General features: G+C 39.4%; 1 protein-coding gene and 1 pseudogene across 1 annotated transcript in view; one reads left to right on the top strand and one right to left on the bottom strand.

The window, feature by feature from the left end:
* The window catches only part of PPIL4 (peptidylprolyl isomerase like 4), a 35,179-nt gene extending 33,476 nt beyond the window's left edge, over positions 1-1,703 (top strand). The window contains exon 13 of the mRNA XM_002920512.4: positions 916-1,703. Within this exon, the coding sequence (XP_002920558.1) occupies positions 916-1,167 (252 nt within the window). The 3' untranslated portion in view covers positions 1,168-1,703. The remainder of the gene's footprint in view (positions 1-915) is intronic.
* A 3,989-nt stretch (positions 1,704-5,692) lies between these two features.
* Positions 5,693-5,791, bottom strand: LOC117804310 (annotated as a pseudogene).
* Positions 5,792-15,117: the final 9,326 nt, after the last annotated feature.

Raw genomic sequence — 15,117 nt, 5'->3', positions numbered from 1 at the left:
CCAAAAAAGAATTTAATGTATCTACTCTTTTGGCCCATTGTTTCTTAACTCATTTTTAAGAAATGGGTAAATTAATGATTTTTTATATTTATTTATTTATTTATTATTCTTTTAAAGATTTATTTATTAGAGAGAGAGTGCTTGCATGTGCAGGGGGAGGGGCCGAGGGAGAGAATCTCAAGCCGACTCCCCTCTGAATGTGGAGCTTAACATGGGTCTCCATCTCATGACCCATGAGATCATGACTTGAGTCAAAACCAAGAGTCAGATGCTTAACTGACTGAGCCACCCAGACACCTCAATAAATGATTTTAATAAAAAACATATATCAGCCTAATATAAACATGGAAAATATATTTGAAGATTTGGAGAGGAGCTGTTGTAAAGTAAACACTTTAAAAATAATCACTCAGACCAAAGTATGCAGTATCTGTTTTCTTTTTAGACTGATTGACTTGTCTTACTCTTCTGGCTATGTTATTTAAACGTCTAAAGATTCTTCATAGGGTTTTTATGGGAATTTTAGTAATTCCATTGCAAGTCAATTGGGGAGTGAAGGGGGAGGTAGAAAGGCGACCACCATAGCCCGAATTCTTGGTATTGCAGTTTTTCTCTAAACACTTGTTCTAATTTCAGTTGGGCGATTTCAGTTCTTTGTTTTTGGATCTGATCCTTCAGTTCAGCTGAAGTAGTAGGTACAAAGCGATGAGATTGATAGGAAACATGATTAAGTCTTTCTCTGAATTATTTTTGCTTTCTAATTTATAAGTTTCTTGGCATTAGTGGTAGTGTTCCAAATTTGAGCTGCTATAGCTGCTTGCTATGGTAGACTTTCTGAGTTTTATTAACTGACAGTACCTACAAAGTGATTATTTTACAGATTCACTTGTAACTCTTTCTCCATTCTTTTGACAGGATATCTACAGGGAGATGGGGTTTGGTCACTATGAAGAAGAAGAAAGCTGTTGGGAGAAACAAAAGAGTGAAAAGAGAGACCGACCTCAAAACCGAAGTCGGAGCCGATCTCGAGAAAGGGATGGCCACTACAGTAATAGTCACAAATCGAAATACCAGACCGACCCCTATGAAAGAGAACGGAGTAAAAAGAGAGACCGAAGCAGGAGTCCCAAGAAATCCAAAGATAAAGAAAAATCAAAGTACAGATGAGAAATGAAGAATGATACATTAGTGGCTAATGTATTTACTGTTGTCTAACTTAGAGCATCAGATATCAGATTCTGTGTCAAAGCCGTTAAAGACTCTGCTTGTTATTTTTTGTTCACACTAGGGTTATGGCCCTTTTCAGTTGATACTGATTATATAGGGCTCAGAAAGACAATAAAAAACTGAAAATTTCCTTTGTAGACTTTTTTACACTAATTTTATTGTTATACATAAACAGTAGTCTTCATTTTTAAAGTCTCACATTTTTCACTCTTCTTTTTTTAAATGAAGTATTTCATACTTAAAAAAATTCACAGACATGTGTATATAAGGTATAAAGAATAGTAAATATTTGTGTGCCCATGAGCCAGCTTAAGAAATAGACTATCACCTGCATTTTAGAAACCCTCTTTGTGCTCTCCTTAAGTGATAATTATTCTGAATTTTGTACTCATCATTCTCTTGCTTGGTATAGTTTTAACAACAATGTATGTATTCTGAAATAAAATGTTAAATTTTGTATGTTTTTGAATTTTATATAAATGGCATAATGTGTTTACTTCTGTGACTTGCTTTTTCAACTTAGTATTTTTAGAGAGTCATTCATTTTTACTGCTTTATAGTATTGTGTGAATAGACTACAGTTTACCCATTCTTCTGTTAATGGACATTTGGAGTCGTTGGTTTGTTTTTGGTTTTGCTATTGCGAGCAATGCTGCTATGAACATTCTGTATCTCCGAGTGATATTGCTTGCTCACGTGGTATGGATATCTTCATCTATACAAGACAATGCCAAATTATATCCTGCAGTGGCTGAACCAGTTTATACCCTGACCAGCACTATGTGAGTTACTTTTCTTTTACATCCTCTCTAACACTTCTTAGTTTCAGACTTTTAAATTTTGCCACTGTAGTGGACGCTTAGCAGTACCTTCTTGTGGTTTTCAGCAAGAAGCCTACTGTTATTCTTATATTTGTTCTTCTCTGTGTAACTTGGTTTTCTCTGGCTGCTTTTGTTTTCTCTTTATCACTGCCGTTGTGCAATTTGATTATGATGTGCTTGGTGTCGTGTTTTTCATGTTTCTTCTGCTGGGGCTGTTTACCTACGGGTTTTATGGTTTTCACCAAATTTTGAAAAGCTATGGGTTTTATTTATTCAGTTACTTTTTTCTGTCCCTCCCCTTCTCTCACTCCTCTCCTAAGACTCCAGTGACTTGTATGTTAGGCCACCTGAAGTTGTCATATTATACCGATGCTCCATTTGGGTGAAGTCTTTTTCTCCTGTTCCGTATTGAATAGCTTCTGTTGCTGTGTCCTCAAGTTCATTAATCTTTCCTCCTGAAGTATCTAATCTTCTGTTAATCCCATCCAGTGTATTCTTCACCTCAGATGTAATTTTTTAATTTTAGAAGTTCCATTTGGGGGGCGCCTGGGAAGCACAGTTGTTAAGCGGCGGTCTTCAGCTCAGGGCGTGATCCCGGCGTCCTGGGATCGAGCCCTGCATTAGGCTCCTCTGCGGGGAGCCTGCTTCTTCCTCTCCCACTCCCCCTGCTTGTGTTCCCTCTCTCACTGGCTGTCTCTCTGTCAAATAAATAAACACAATCTTTAAAAAAAAAAAGTTCCATTTGGGTCTTTTTTATATACCCTGTGCCTTCCCTTAACAGGCTCATATTTTCCTCCATTTTTTTTTTTTTTATAATAGCTGTTCTAATGTACTTGACTATTCTGTCATCTGTATCATTTCTGGTCTGTTTCTATTGATTGATTTTTTTCCCCATCTGTTATTGAGTTGTGATTTACTTTTCATGCCTGGTAATTTTTGGATTTTACATTGCTGTGTACTAGAGTTTTTGTATTCCTTTAAATATGTTGAGCTTTTTCTGGAACATAATTAAGTTACTTGAAATAGTCTGGTCCTTTTATAGCTTGCTTTTAAGTATAATGAGGTAGGACCAGAAGAGCTTTTAGGGCTAATTTGGCCCACTACTGAGGTAATAACCTTCTGAATAATCTCCCCTTTGCTTAGTTTCTTAGGAGATTTCTCCTCTCTGGCTATTGGGAATAAGAACTGTTTTGAGCCCTACATGAACTCCCAGGTTGTGCTGCCTGCTTTTTTCTGGTGGTTCTTTCCCACCTTTGGGTAGTTTCCTCATGTGAATACATCCATTAGTATTCAGCTAAAGACTCAGGCAAACCCTCTGTAGATCTAGAACTCTCCCACTGTAGTTCCTCATCTTTCCAGTGCTCTGCCCTACAGACTTCATCTTGGCTCCCCTACCTCTCCCCCCGCCCCCGAGACTCCCAGGCTCTTGAGAGTCACATCCCTGTCACAGTGCTACCTTGTGGAAATCGCACAATAAGATCAGGCCATTGTCGCTTTTTTGTTTTCCTTCTCTCAAGAGTCACTGGCCTGCACTGGCCGTTGTGCAGTGTCTGAAAAGCTTTGTAGTATATATTTTGTACAGGTTTTTAGTTGTTTAAAATGGGGAAGGTAAATCGTGGTCCTGTCACTTCTTTTTGGCCAGAGTGGAAATCTCACTATTTAAATTTGCATTTCCTAAAGGCTAACAAGTTTGGGCATTTTTTCATATGTATTATATTCATTCCCGATTACTCTCTGTGAAGAGTTTTACATGTCTTTTGTGCATTTTATGTGAAGTTACTGTCTTTTTCTTACAGAATTCTTTAAGGAGTTTTTCTTATGGACTGTGGATATTAATCTGTTATTACTATTAGATGTAAACATTTTCTCTGTGGCTTATTTTCTCACCTTTTTATTGATGGTGTTGGAAGAGCACAAATTATAAATTTCCCCTCAACTTTGTAATATGAAAAGTTTGATAGATACATAGAAACACGAAACAATGAACATCCATGTACCTTCCATCCAGAGGTAATAGTCAATAACGCTTTGTTGTTGAACAGTTTGTAAGTAAATTGAAAAAAATCATGACCTTTCACTTTTCAGTATTTCAGCATGTGTATCTTAAAAAGCAAGTGCCCTGTACAACCACAGTATTATTATCACACTTGAGAAAATTAACAATAAGGATTCCTGGCTGGCTCAGTCAGTAGAGCATGCGACTCGATCTCAGGGTCATGAGTTGCAGCCCCACATTGGGCATAGAGGTTACTTAAAATAGAAAAGGAACAATTCCATAATATATAAGACACAGTCTACATTTGAATTTCCCTGATTATCTCAAGAATGTTATTTTTAGGTGTTGATTTGCTTTTAAACCCAAACTCAAGGTTCATGTATTGCATGTTGTTCTTGTCATTTTATTTTCTTAATCTAGAAGAGTTACCGATCCATCCCACCTCTTTTTTTTTCTTTTTTTTTTTTTTAATGACATTGGCTTTTTGAAGAATTCAGGCCAGAATATTTAATAGAATGTTTCAGATTCTGGGAATTATTTGATGGTATCTTCATGATGTCTTCTAGCTCTTCTCTATTTCCTATAAACTGGAAGTCAGGTCTAAATGTTTGATTAGAATTAGGTTATACATTTTAGGAAGAAATTTTTAAGTTGAATGTCAAATTTATTAGCTTTTCTCTGTGTTTTGTGCTTTTTTGTATTTTGTTTAAGAAATCCTTAATAAAGATATTCTCCTATATTCTAAAAGTTGTAAGTAAAGCTTTTTTACATTTAAATATTTAATCTACATTGTATGTGTGTATGTGTATGGTATGGTATAATGAAAAAAATCACCTTTTTAAAAAAACATACAGATAAAACCAGTTGTCCAAAACCCACTAGTGAATGGCTCATCTATACCCTATTGATCTACCCTTCCACTTCTGTCATCTACGTTTCCGTATATGTGTGGATTTTGTTTCATGGGCTCTCTATTCCACTGGTTACTGTTTATCCCACTACCAGTACCAAGCATCTACATTTCTGTGACTATGGAAAGTCTTTATTTAAGCAGGTTCCCCCACCTGTTTTATTAGTAATGACTTTACCCTTTGTTTTGTGCAATTTTGGAATCAGCTTCCCTGGTTTCCCAAAGAATTCTGTTGGGATTTTAATTGCATTTGCATTCAAACAATAGAAACTTTCATGAAAAAACATCATAATATTGGATCTTCCTATTCATTAACATAGCATAGCCCTCTGTTTTTTTCTTGAAACTTCTAGAGTTTTCCTTATAAAGTTTTTGTATTTCTTTTGTTAGATTTACTCCTAGTTTCTGTACCTTTTATGAATAAGGTTCTATTCTATTATAAATAGTATCTTTAAAAAAAATATTTATTTGACAGAGCACAAGCAGGGGGAGCAGCAGGCGGAGGGAGAGGAAGAAGCAGGCTCCCCGCGAAGCAGGGAACTGGATGCAGAGCTCAATCCCAGGACCCTGAGATCATGACCTGAGCTGAGGGCAGACACTTAACCAACTGAATCACCCAGGCGCCCCTAAGTAGTACCTTTTAAACATATGACTTCATTTCCTAACCCAAGAGGTCACACCTTTCTTTCAACTTTTTATTTTGAGATAATTTCAGATTTACGGAAACACTGCAAAAATGAAAATACGGAACACTTTGCTAATTTTCATGTCATTCTTGTGCAGGGTCCGTGCTAATCTCTGTTCCAATTCTAGTACATGTGCTACTAAAGTGAGTACACAAGTTATGTTTTTGATCACTGCTCTTATATCCAGCCATTTTACTAAAGACTTATGTTTAATTTGTCTCTAGGGTTTTTTGGGGTCTTTTATGTGGATGATAATGTTATTTGCAAATACATTGTTTTTTATTTCCCCATTCCTATTTTTAAAATTATTTTTAAAGATAAGTGTATACCTATTTGTAGTGGTGGTGGGTGTTTTTTTAGTGCTTGCGGGCTATGATTTCTAGTATAATGGCCTATAATTTCCCTTTTTTTGTGTTGCTCTTTTCTGGTTTTGATGTCCAGGTTATAGAATCAGTTAGTGAGGTTTTTCTCTCTTTTTTTTTTCTATTCAAAGAAAAGAAAAAGATTTACATTATCCATTCCTTGAAAATTGGGTAGAGCTTGCCTATGACATTGTCTGAAGTTTGTATTTCCTTTCGGAGAAAATTTCTTAACTATTAGATTTCAATGATTATAGAATTACTAGTTTTTCTGTTTCAAGTGTTTAGTTATTTTTGTTATTACATTTTTCTGGGAATTTGTTATTTTCACTGAAGTTTTCAATTTATTGATATGAAGTTGTTTCTAATATATCTGGTAGAGTATTTACTATCCTTTCTTTTACTTTTATTTTACACCTTATGTTTTAGTGTGCCTCTGAAAGAACATACAGCTGGATTATTTTTTAACATAACTTTAATTGATGGGTTTAATCTTAATTGTTTACTGATATATTTGGATTTATTCCTACCACCTTATTTTGTGCCTTTTTAGTTCTGTCCCCCCATTTTCCTTTTTTTTTTTTTAAGATTTATTTTATTTATTTATTTAGAGCACATGGTGGAGGGGGGGAAGGTTGGGGGAGAGGGAGAGAGAATCTCCAGCAGACTCCCAGCTGCACGTGGAGCCCAACGTGGGGCTGGATCTCATTAAGACCCGAACCAAATCAAGTCGGATGCTCAACTGTCTGAGCCACCCAGGCACCCCTCCCCCCCAATTTTTCTAATTTAAAACAGTAAAAAAAAATTCTCCACACACCCCCACCCCATCTTTTTTGATTAGGGGACTTGCCTTTGAATTTTACTATCTGCATTTCAAGTGTAATCTTAGTATCTTCACCTTTCTCTCTGAAGATCTTGGGAATTTTTTTTTTTTTTATGATCTTGGGAATCTTAAAGTTTAAATTGCCCCTCTTCCAATTTTCTGCCACAATCCTCCAGTATTTTAGTCTTAGCTTGTGATTTTTAACCTTGCAAATTAGACCCTATGGTTATTATTGTTTTTATACAGGTAATTGTTTAGATTTGCCCATGTGTTAAATCAATTTATTTACCCACCTATCTTCTTGCATCTCAGACCTCCCACCTAGGATAATTTTCCTGCTTTCTGAAGCATGTCTTGATATCCCTTTAGCCAAGTCTGTTGGTGGCTAAACCCTTTGTTTTTGTTTTATCAAAAGTGTTTTTAATTCCCCTGTTCTTTAAAGTTGATTTTTTTATATACCCAGTTCTAAGGTGACAGCAATTTTTTTCCTCCGCACTCTAAGATACTAATCTTTGACTTACTATTGCTGTGGAGAAATCCATTTCCATTCCAAATGTCATTCTTTTGGAGGTAATGTATCTTTTCTTTCTGACTTCTTTATTGTTATTAATTAAACTTCTAATTTTGAAGATAATTATAGATTCACATGCAATTGTAAGAAATAAGCAGAGAGATCTTATGGTACCTGTTATCCAGTTTCTCTGAATGGTAACATTTTGTAAAGTAATAGTACAATGTCACAACCAGAATATTGCCATTAACACAGTAGAGGTAGGGAACATGCTCGTCACCACAAGGATCCCTCATGTTGCCCTTTTATAGGCACACCCTCTTTCCTACCTCCTGTTCCGTCCTTAACCTCTACCAACCACTATCCTGTTCTCCATTCCTATAATTTGGTCATTTCAAGAATTTTATATAAATGGAATTACATAGTATGTAGCCTTTTGGGGTTGGCTTTTTTCCACCCCTCAGTGTAATTCTCTGGAGATTCTCCCAGGTTGTGAATGTATTGGTATTTCATCGTTTTTTCTGGTTGAGTAGTCTTCCACAGTACGATGTACCACAGTTTAGCCATTCACCCACTGAAGGACATCGAGGCTGTTCACTGTTTCAGGCTACAATAAATAAAGCTGCTGTTGATTTTCGTTTAAACATAGGTCTTTATTTCTCTTGGGTAAAAGCCTAGGAGTGTGGTTGCTGGGTCATATCATAATTGCATGTTTAGATTTTTAAGGAGCTACTGAACTGTTTTCCCGAGTGGTCATCAATCTTAACATTCCCACCAGCAGTACATGAGCGATCCAGGTTCTCCACATCCTTGTCAGTATTTGGGGTTTTTGTTATGTTTTATTGTAGCCATTCTGAGAGACGTATAGTGGTATCTACTTGTGGTTTTAATTCTGTTACCCTGATTGCTAATGATGTTGGATATTTTTTCAGGTACTCATTTTTCCATCTTTGACTCCTGGTGAAACGTCTCTTCATGTCCTTTGCCTGTTTCTAATTGGATTTTTTTTTCTTTTTTACTTCTCAGTTTTGAGAGTTCTTTTTTTTTTTTTTTAAGATTTTATTTGTTTATTTGAGAGAGAGTGAGCACAAGCAGACGGAGGGGCAGAGAGAGAGGGAGAAATAGATTGACTGCTGAGCAGGGAGCCCGATGTGGGACTCGATCCCAGGACCCTGGATCATGACCTAAGCTAAAAGCAGACACTTCACCGACAGAGCCATCGCGGTGCCCTTGAGAGTTCTTTACATATTCTAGATATTAGTTCTTTGTCAGATATGTTGTTTGCAAATACTTTCACCCAATGTGCAGTGTTTTCATCCTCTTACAGTGTCTTTGCAGAGCAAAAGATCTGAATTTTGTTTAAGCTTAGTGTATCAGTTTTTTCTTTGATCTACTGTGCTTTTGGTGTCAAGAGTAAGAACTCTGTCTAGCCCTAGATCCTGAGGTTTTCTTCCTACTTTTTTCCCTAAAAGTTTCAGAGTTTTACATTTAAGTTGTGATCCATTTTGAGTTAATCCACATGTGTTAGCACCGCTTGTTGAAAAGCCTCTGGCTGCTATTTTAAGGATTTTTGTCTCTGGTGTGCCGGAGTTTCACTATGATATGTCTAGAAACAGATTTATTTAGCTTTCTTGGTATATCATTCATCTCATGATTACTGTGCCTTGTTCTATATTATGTCTGATGGCTTCAGATTTTTCATTATTCTGGAAATTTCTCTGCCATTTTCTCTTCAAATATTGCCTCTCCCCTGTCCATTCTGTTCTTTCTTTCTCCAACTCCAGTCAGTCTTCTTAGGCCTCCTTCTTTTGTTCTTTGTATCTTCACTTTCATGTTTTCCATATGGCACATTCTGAATGATTTCTTCGCATATGTTTTCCAGGGCACCTATTATTTCTTCATATAAGCCAAATCTGCTATTTAACCCATCCACTGAATTTTTTTCCTTTTTTTTCCATTCACTGAATTTTTAATTTCAATGATTCATTTTTAGAAGTCCTGTTTGATTCTTTTTCAAGTTCCCTTGGTTATTTTTTATTTCCTTTTTTCTTTGATCACTTAGTTCCACTTTGTTTTATTTTCATGGTTAGTTTTATATTGTGTTTTTGACAATTCCAATATCTTAATTTCTTGAGAATTTAAATCTTTAGTTTTTTTTTTCTGTTAACTCTTGTGCATAGTAGCTTTTTGTGTGTTTTTATTTTTTTTAAATTGGGAATACATAATTTGGGACTCCTAAGATACCTAAATTAAGAATACTTTTCTCCAAAGAGGATTTATATTTGCTTTTCAGACAAATCACATGACCTGGAGCCCTTTGATTTCTTGGCTTATAGTTTCCATGTGCATGCATAGTGTAGACCATAGTGAGAGTTAACAAAGTATCAGGGAAAGCAGTCTGTTTTAAGGTCTGTTCCTGTCTCCATCATTGCAGAGCTGGGAAGATGTCTGCAGATGTTCTTTTCTAGCCTAGAATTTCTTCAGTAGTGAGACCTTCTAGCCCCTAGCTTTAGGTTCCCAATTCTCTTAGGGCCCAAAGTCTGGTCTTCTTCATTGACATCTGTCATCCCTGTGGCTTGAGGCCTTCCCCCCCACCCCCCCGCAAGCTCTGCATGAAGACTGGTGGTTCGCTTACCATTTTGTTAACACATTTTTGGATCTTGAGGAAATCCCTGATTGTCTTCCAATCTCATTAGTGTATTTAAAGTATGACTGCTATAATTGACCTGGCATGTGAATGTTTCACAGGGGGCTGATATGGGAGGGAGGGTGGTATGGGGTTGTCACAATTCATAATATCCAGTCTACCATACTGCTAAGAGCAGATGTCTCTCCAAATAGTGTTCATAATTCTTTTTTTTTAAAGATTTTATTTATTTATTTATTTGACAGAGATAGAGACAGCCAGCGAGAGAGGGAACACAATCAGGGGGAGTGGGAGAGGAAGAAGCAGGCTCATAGCAGAGGAGCCTGATGTGGGACTCGATCCCATAACACTGGGATCACTCCCTGAGCTGAAGGCAGACGCTTAACGACTGCGCCACCCAGGCGCCCCATGTGTTCATAATTCTTAACTATCGATAGAAAAAATTGTAATGTCATTACATAAGAAACTATCACCCTGAATATAGAAAAGTAAATGCTATCCATTCTAGAATGTCTGAAAGAATGAACGAGAGAAAAATAATGGTTGAATATGATAGGAGTAGTAAGAAGAAATAACCTGCTGACACCTAAAACTTGAATTCAGTAGGTTTGGTGGGAAAAATAAAAGCAGAATAAATTTCCAAACTTAGCATTTCAAGAAAAAATTATCCTTAATTGCAAAAGCCGGTATTTTAGGTGTGAAAGACAATTTTTTTGTTTTTGTTTTAATTTAGAAAGAGAGTGCTGGGGGAAGGAGCAGAGGGAGAAAGAGAATCTCAAACAGACTCCTCACTGAACGTGGAGCCTGACAACGGGGCTCAATCTCATGACCCTGAGATCATGACCTGAGCTGAAATCAGGAGTCAGATGCTTAACTGACTGAGCCACCCAGGCGCCCTGAAGGACTACAGTTTTAACAAAAATGTATGTATAGAAACACGGAGTTCTATTAGTCAGAAAGTGGTTTTAATAGCAGTGACCTCTCATCAGAGTGTCCATCAAGTATCCTTGATGGAGCCTCATTCCTACTACTAACATCTAGGCTAAAGTGACCGTGTTTCCTGTTTCTTCCGTGTTGCTTCTCGAGGTTTTTGGTGAACTCAAAATCAGGCTCCAGTAACACGTCTTACTCGCTTTTGCTAAAACCAGAGAAAAAAGCTGAACAAGATATAGTAATCAAATTGTTTTTTAATAACAGGGGAAAAAAAGGTTTTTTTAGAAGTTATTTTAAGGCTAAAATTGCTCACTCATTATAACTTTGCTGTGAAGTTTCAGGTTGATCTGTCTTACCTGTTGAATTTTCAAAGGTTTTGATCAGAACTAGCAAAAGCTAAAAGCAGAGAAGCCATATGTAGGCACAGCAAAAGAAAGAAACTATAAATAAGCTTCTACTTTCACAAGTGTCTTCAAATAAATTGGTTGTTTTTTAGTTACTGAGAGATATATTTCATATCTACGTTTTCCATTCATCATAAAAATTTTTAATCTCAAGTTTGACATTTCTTCCCCATCTAGACTGAGTCACAAAGAATGCATAATAGATAGTAAAATCGAAATCACAGAAGTCTTACCTTTCAGTGGCTGTTGCTATGAAACTGTTTTGATGGGAAATTTTAGAGAAGCTTGTGCTTCCTGTTGTTAAATGATAGAATATGGAGATCCCCTTAATTTTCAAAATTGTCTTTCTTTTATAGCAAGTAATCTCAGTTATTACTACTGAAACAATCTTCACTCTTACCCTGTCTTACCCCACACAGGACTGCCCATTAGGTTTAATTTTGCGTTTGCCTTCTCTCTGTGCCTTTGATGGCCAGGGCTTTTAAGAGATGTTTCTTATGCTTTTAAAAGGCTGTATGACTATTATTTATTTTGCCTAGGACATTAGGTGGTTCGAGACACACAAGGGGCTGCAGATATGGTAACCTACTTTATACAAGAGAGCAGTTATTCTACGAAAAGAGAAGTTAGAAAGGTGCTGCTTTGTTGTGAATCTAGAACAAGACCACAGTGACCACCGGCTCCTGAAAAAGAGGAAAGTTTTATTAAACTTCCTCCAAAGGCAGTTTGGTCTGGCGGAGAGAGCTTGGGGGTCTGTGCCAGAAAACTTGAGAGCAAAGGCAAGCTGTGGGGGGGAGAGCAACGTGATGGTGTGGCTAAGGCAGAGGACGGTGGAGGGTCCCGAGCATGGAAAGGGAGGAGGAACCCGGGGAAAGAGTGTGCTGAGTGCTAGGCTTTGATTTGCCAGACAGTGGGAAATTAGAACTCGTTCCCGAGATGGGAAGTAGCCCTGGGACCCTTGAGGAAAGTCACTCTAGGAGCCGTGGATAGGATCACGTCGGGGATTGGCGCCAAATCCCTCAGATGGCATTGTGTACGATTCCTTCAACATCCGTTGGAACACACAGTCCCCAGTCCAGATTCACGTCAAAGTTGGCTTCCCGGAGGAGGTGATATAGAGGCCAGAACCTGCCTTTGATATCCACTTGGTACAGCGCCAGAATGTGGAACAGGCATCACAACAATAAAAATGTGTAAAAGTCACACCATCCTTGCTATGTAACCACTCATTTGGCATTACAGGAAGTAACTCAGATAGCCTTGGAATGGTCACGGATGGACAGGCTTTTAGCAGAACATCGTTGTGGTGCAGGGTCGGAATGGAGACTGCCTGGCTGACCAGGGCTCCCCTCGTACTGTGTCAGTGGAATGCGTGGCAGCGGCTAGCCGGCGGCCGGCCTGAGAACAGGCACATGGCCTGATTCATCTTTCCACCTCTGGCCAGCAGGAGAGGGCCTCACGTCGAGTGGGAAACCAGCCTCCACAAATTCTGCAATCTCAGCGGATGGCAGAAAATATATTTTTAGCTTTATCATAAGTGTTGTTTCATAATTATGTTGATAATTATCTACTACTCATTCTCTGAAAACAAACCAAAGACATCTGTGGCCTTTTCTCCCAGCATATGCTTATGGGAAATAACGTGATGGGCCTCACGGTAAAGCTCACCGGTCTTCAGGTCTGTCCTAGGTGTGCAGGCGCAGGTGACGCTGTGTCATGGGAGGACAGCTGCACCTTGGCCTGCCAGCCAACCCTCAGGTGCAAGGACTCGCCCGATAGCTCCCCTGCCCGCCTTCCCATCACGTAGAAGTATGCTTAGCTGAGTGAATGGTGGCCACAACTAAGAGCTCTGAGAGGAAGGCGGTTTGGGGATTGACGAGTATGTTTGTTTCCTAGAGCTGCCATTACAAATTACCACAAACTGGGCGGCTTAAAACAACAGAAATTCGTTCTCACAGCTCTGGAAGCTAGAAGTCCAAAACCACTGTGTTGGCAGGGCCACGCTCCCTCGCCTCTTCCTAGCTTCTGGTGGTGTTCCTCGGCTTACAGCTACGTCACTCCAATCTCTGCTTCTCTTCATCTGGCTTTCCCTGTGGCTCCTCTGTGTCTCTGCATGCAACTCTCCCTCTCCTTTCTCTTCCCAACACATTGGACTTAGGGCCCCCCCAACCCAGTGTGACAACTTTCCTTGATCACATCTGCGCAGGCCCTATTTCCAAATAAAGCCACATTCACAGATATCGGAGGTTAGGACCCCACTGTGAGGGGTTTTGCAAAATTCAAGAAAAGCTTCTGCAGCACTTTGGCTGCAAAGATGCTGTTAAGAGAAAACCAAGCAGAGCCCTAGAGCCCAAGTTTCCAAACACGAACGTTGCAAGTGCTCAGATGGGACCACTTACCACCCACGAGCATCAGCCCAGGAGAAGGCGCCCTAGCTCACCACGTGTATCACCACTCATTCTTTGTCCTCAGCCCAGGTGACTCTACCTGGTCTCATAAGCCTCACGCCTTTCGATTCATAGTCTGTCCGTCCAGCCATGGAGAGAGGGGTAGACCATATCTCCCTCGGGGCTTTTGTGAGAGAACCACAGACTCCACAGTCACCTGACATCCGTAGGAGCTATGTGTTGCCGCAGCTTTAGGGAGATTTTTCCAGAATGCCAACTTATTTAGGTTATAGAGATACAATCTCACTCTCTAAGTAGAGAACGTCTCCAGGACAGAGAAGGAATCAAGGAAGTTGGCGAGCGCCCTGATGGATGGGTACTTTGAGGCCACTAGTTTTTGAACCTGGAGCACACTGAGACTGTCCAGTTCCCAACAGGGTAACTTCATTGAGGTCCAGAAATGAAAATTATTTTGTTTAAAAAAGCAACCAAACAGCCTGGATGGAAGAGCATATTCATTAATGATTCAGTTAATTTAATTTAATTTTTTAAATATTTTAGTTGTTTGAGAAAGAGAGAGAGAGAACATGAGCAGGGGAGAGGCAGAGGGAGAAGCAGACTCCCCGCTGAACAGGGAGCCCAATGTGGGGCTCGATCCCAGGACCCCGGGATCATGACTTGAGCCCAAGGCAGATGCTTGACTCACCGAGCCACCCAGGTGCCCCATTTAATTTTATTTTTAAAATTAAGAAGCTTCTCGAGAAAGTTCTTCCTGAGCTGAGCTATTTCACCTTGAGGCTGAGCACCAACCGTCTGGATCTTGTCAAGCTTCCCTGTGCCTCCGAGCCTAGGCCTAGACTTTCCCTCGACCCGGAATGTCCCAGAGAACCCAGACTTCTGGAAACTCCAGCCTGTCGTCTCAAGTCAGCTGAGCTTTTATTTCCTCAACGAAGCCCCCTCTGCCTCTTCACAGAGTGGGAATTTCCCCTTCAGTGGACCCCCTCGTCCAGTGGTTCTCAGTTAGGGGCTGTTGTGCCCCCATGGGGACACTGACAATGTCTGGGAACACTTGTAGTTGTCACAATGGGAGGATGGGTTGTGCTACTGTTTGCTAGTGACAAGAACACCCTCCAGTACACAGGACGGTCCCTGCACAGCAAAGAATTTTCCAGCCCCAAACGTCAGTAGCGCCAAGATGAGAAAGCCAGCTCTCATCTAACATTTACCATGTGACCGTAACTCTTCGCTTACAGTCTTGCCTCCACTCACTCATGTCGTTCAGTTGGTGCCGATGTTCTCAGCCTAGTGCACGGTGTGAAATGAAACTGGAATGTACTTCACAGTCTTTACTGCCTTGATCCCTGCAGTTAAGATCACATCTCAGGTGGAACTCAGAGGAGTGATGCACAGATA

The sequence above is a fragment of the Ailuropoda melanoleuca genome, chromosome 10 (genome assembly GCF_002007445.2).
Source record: "Ailuropoda melanoleuca isolate Jingjing chromosome 10, ASM200744v2, whole genome shotgun sequence".
Lineage (NCBI taxonomy): Eukaryota > Metazoa > Chordata > Mammalia > Carnivora > Ursidae > Ailuropoda > Ailuropoda melanoleuca.
This window is presented reverse-complemented; position numbering and strand designations above follow the sequence as displayed.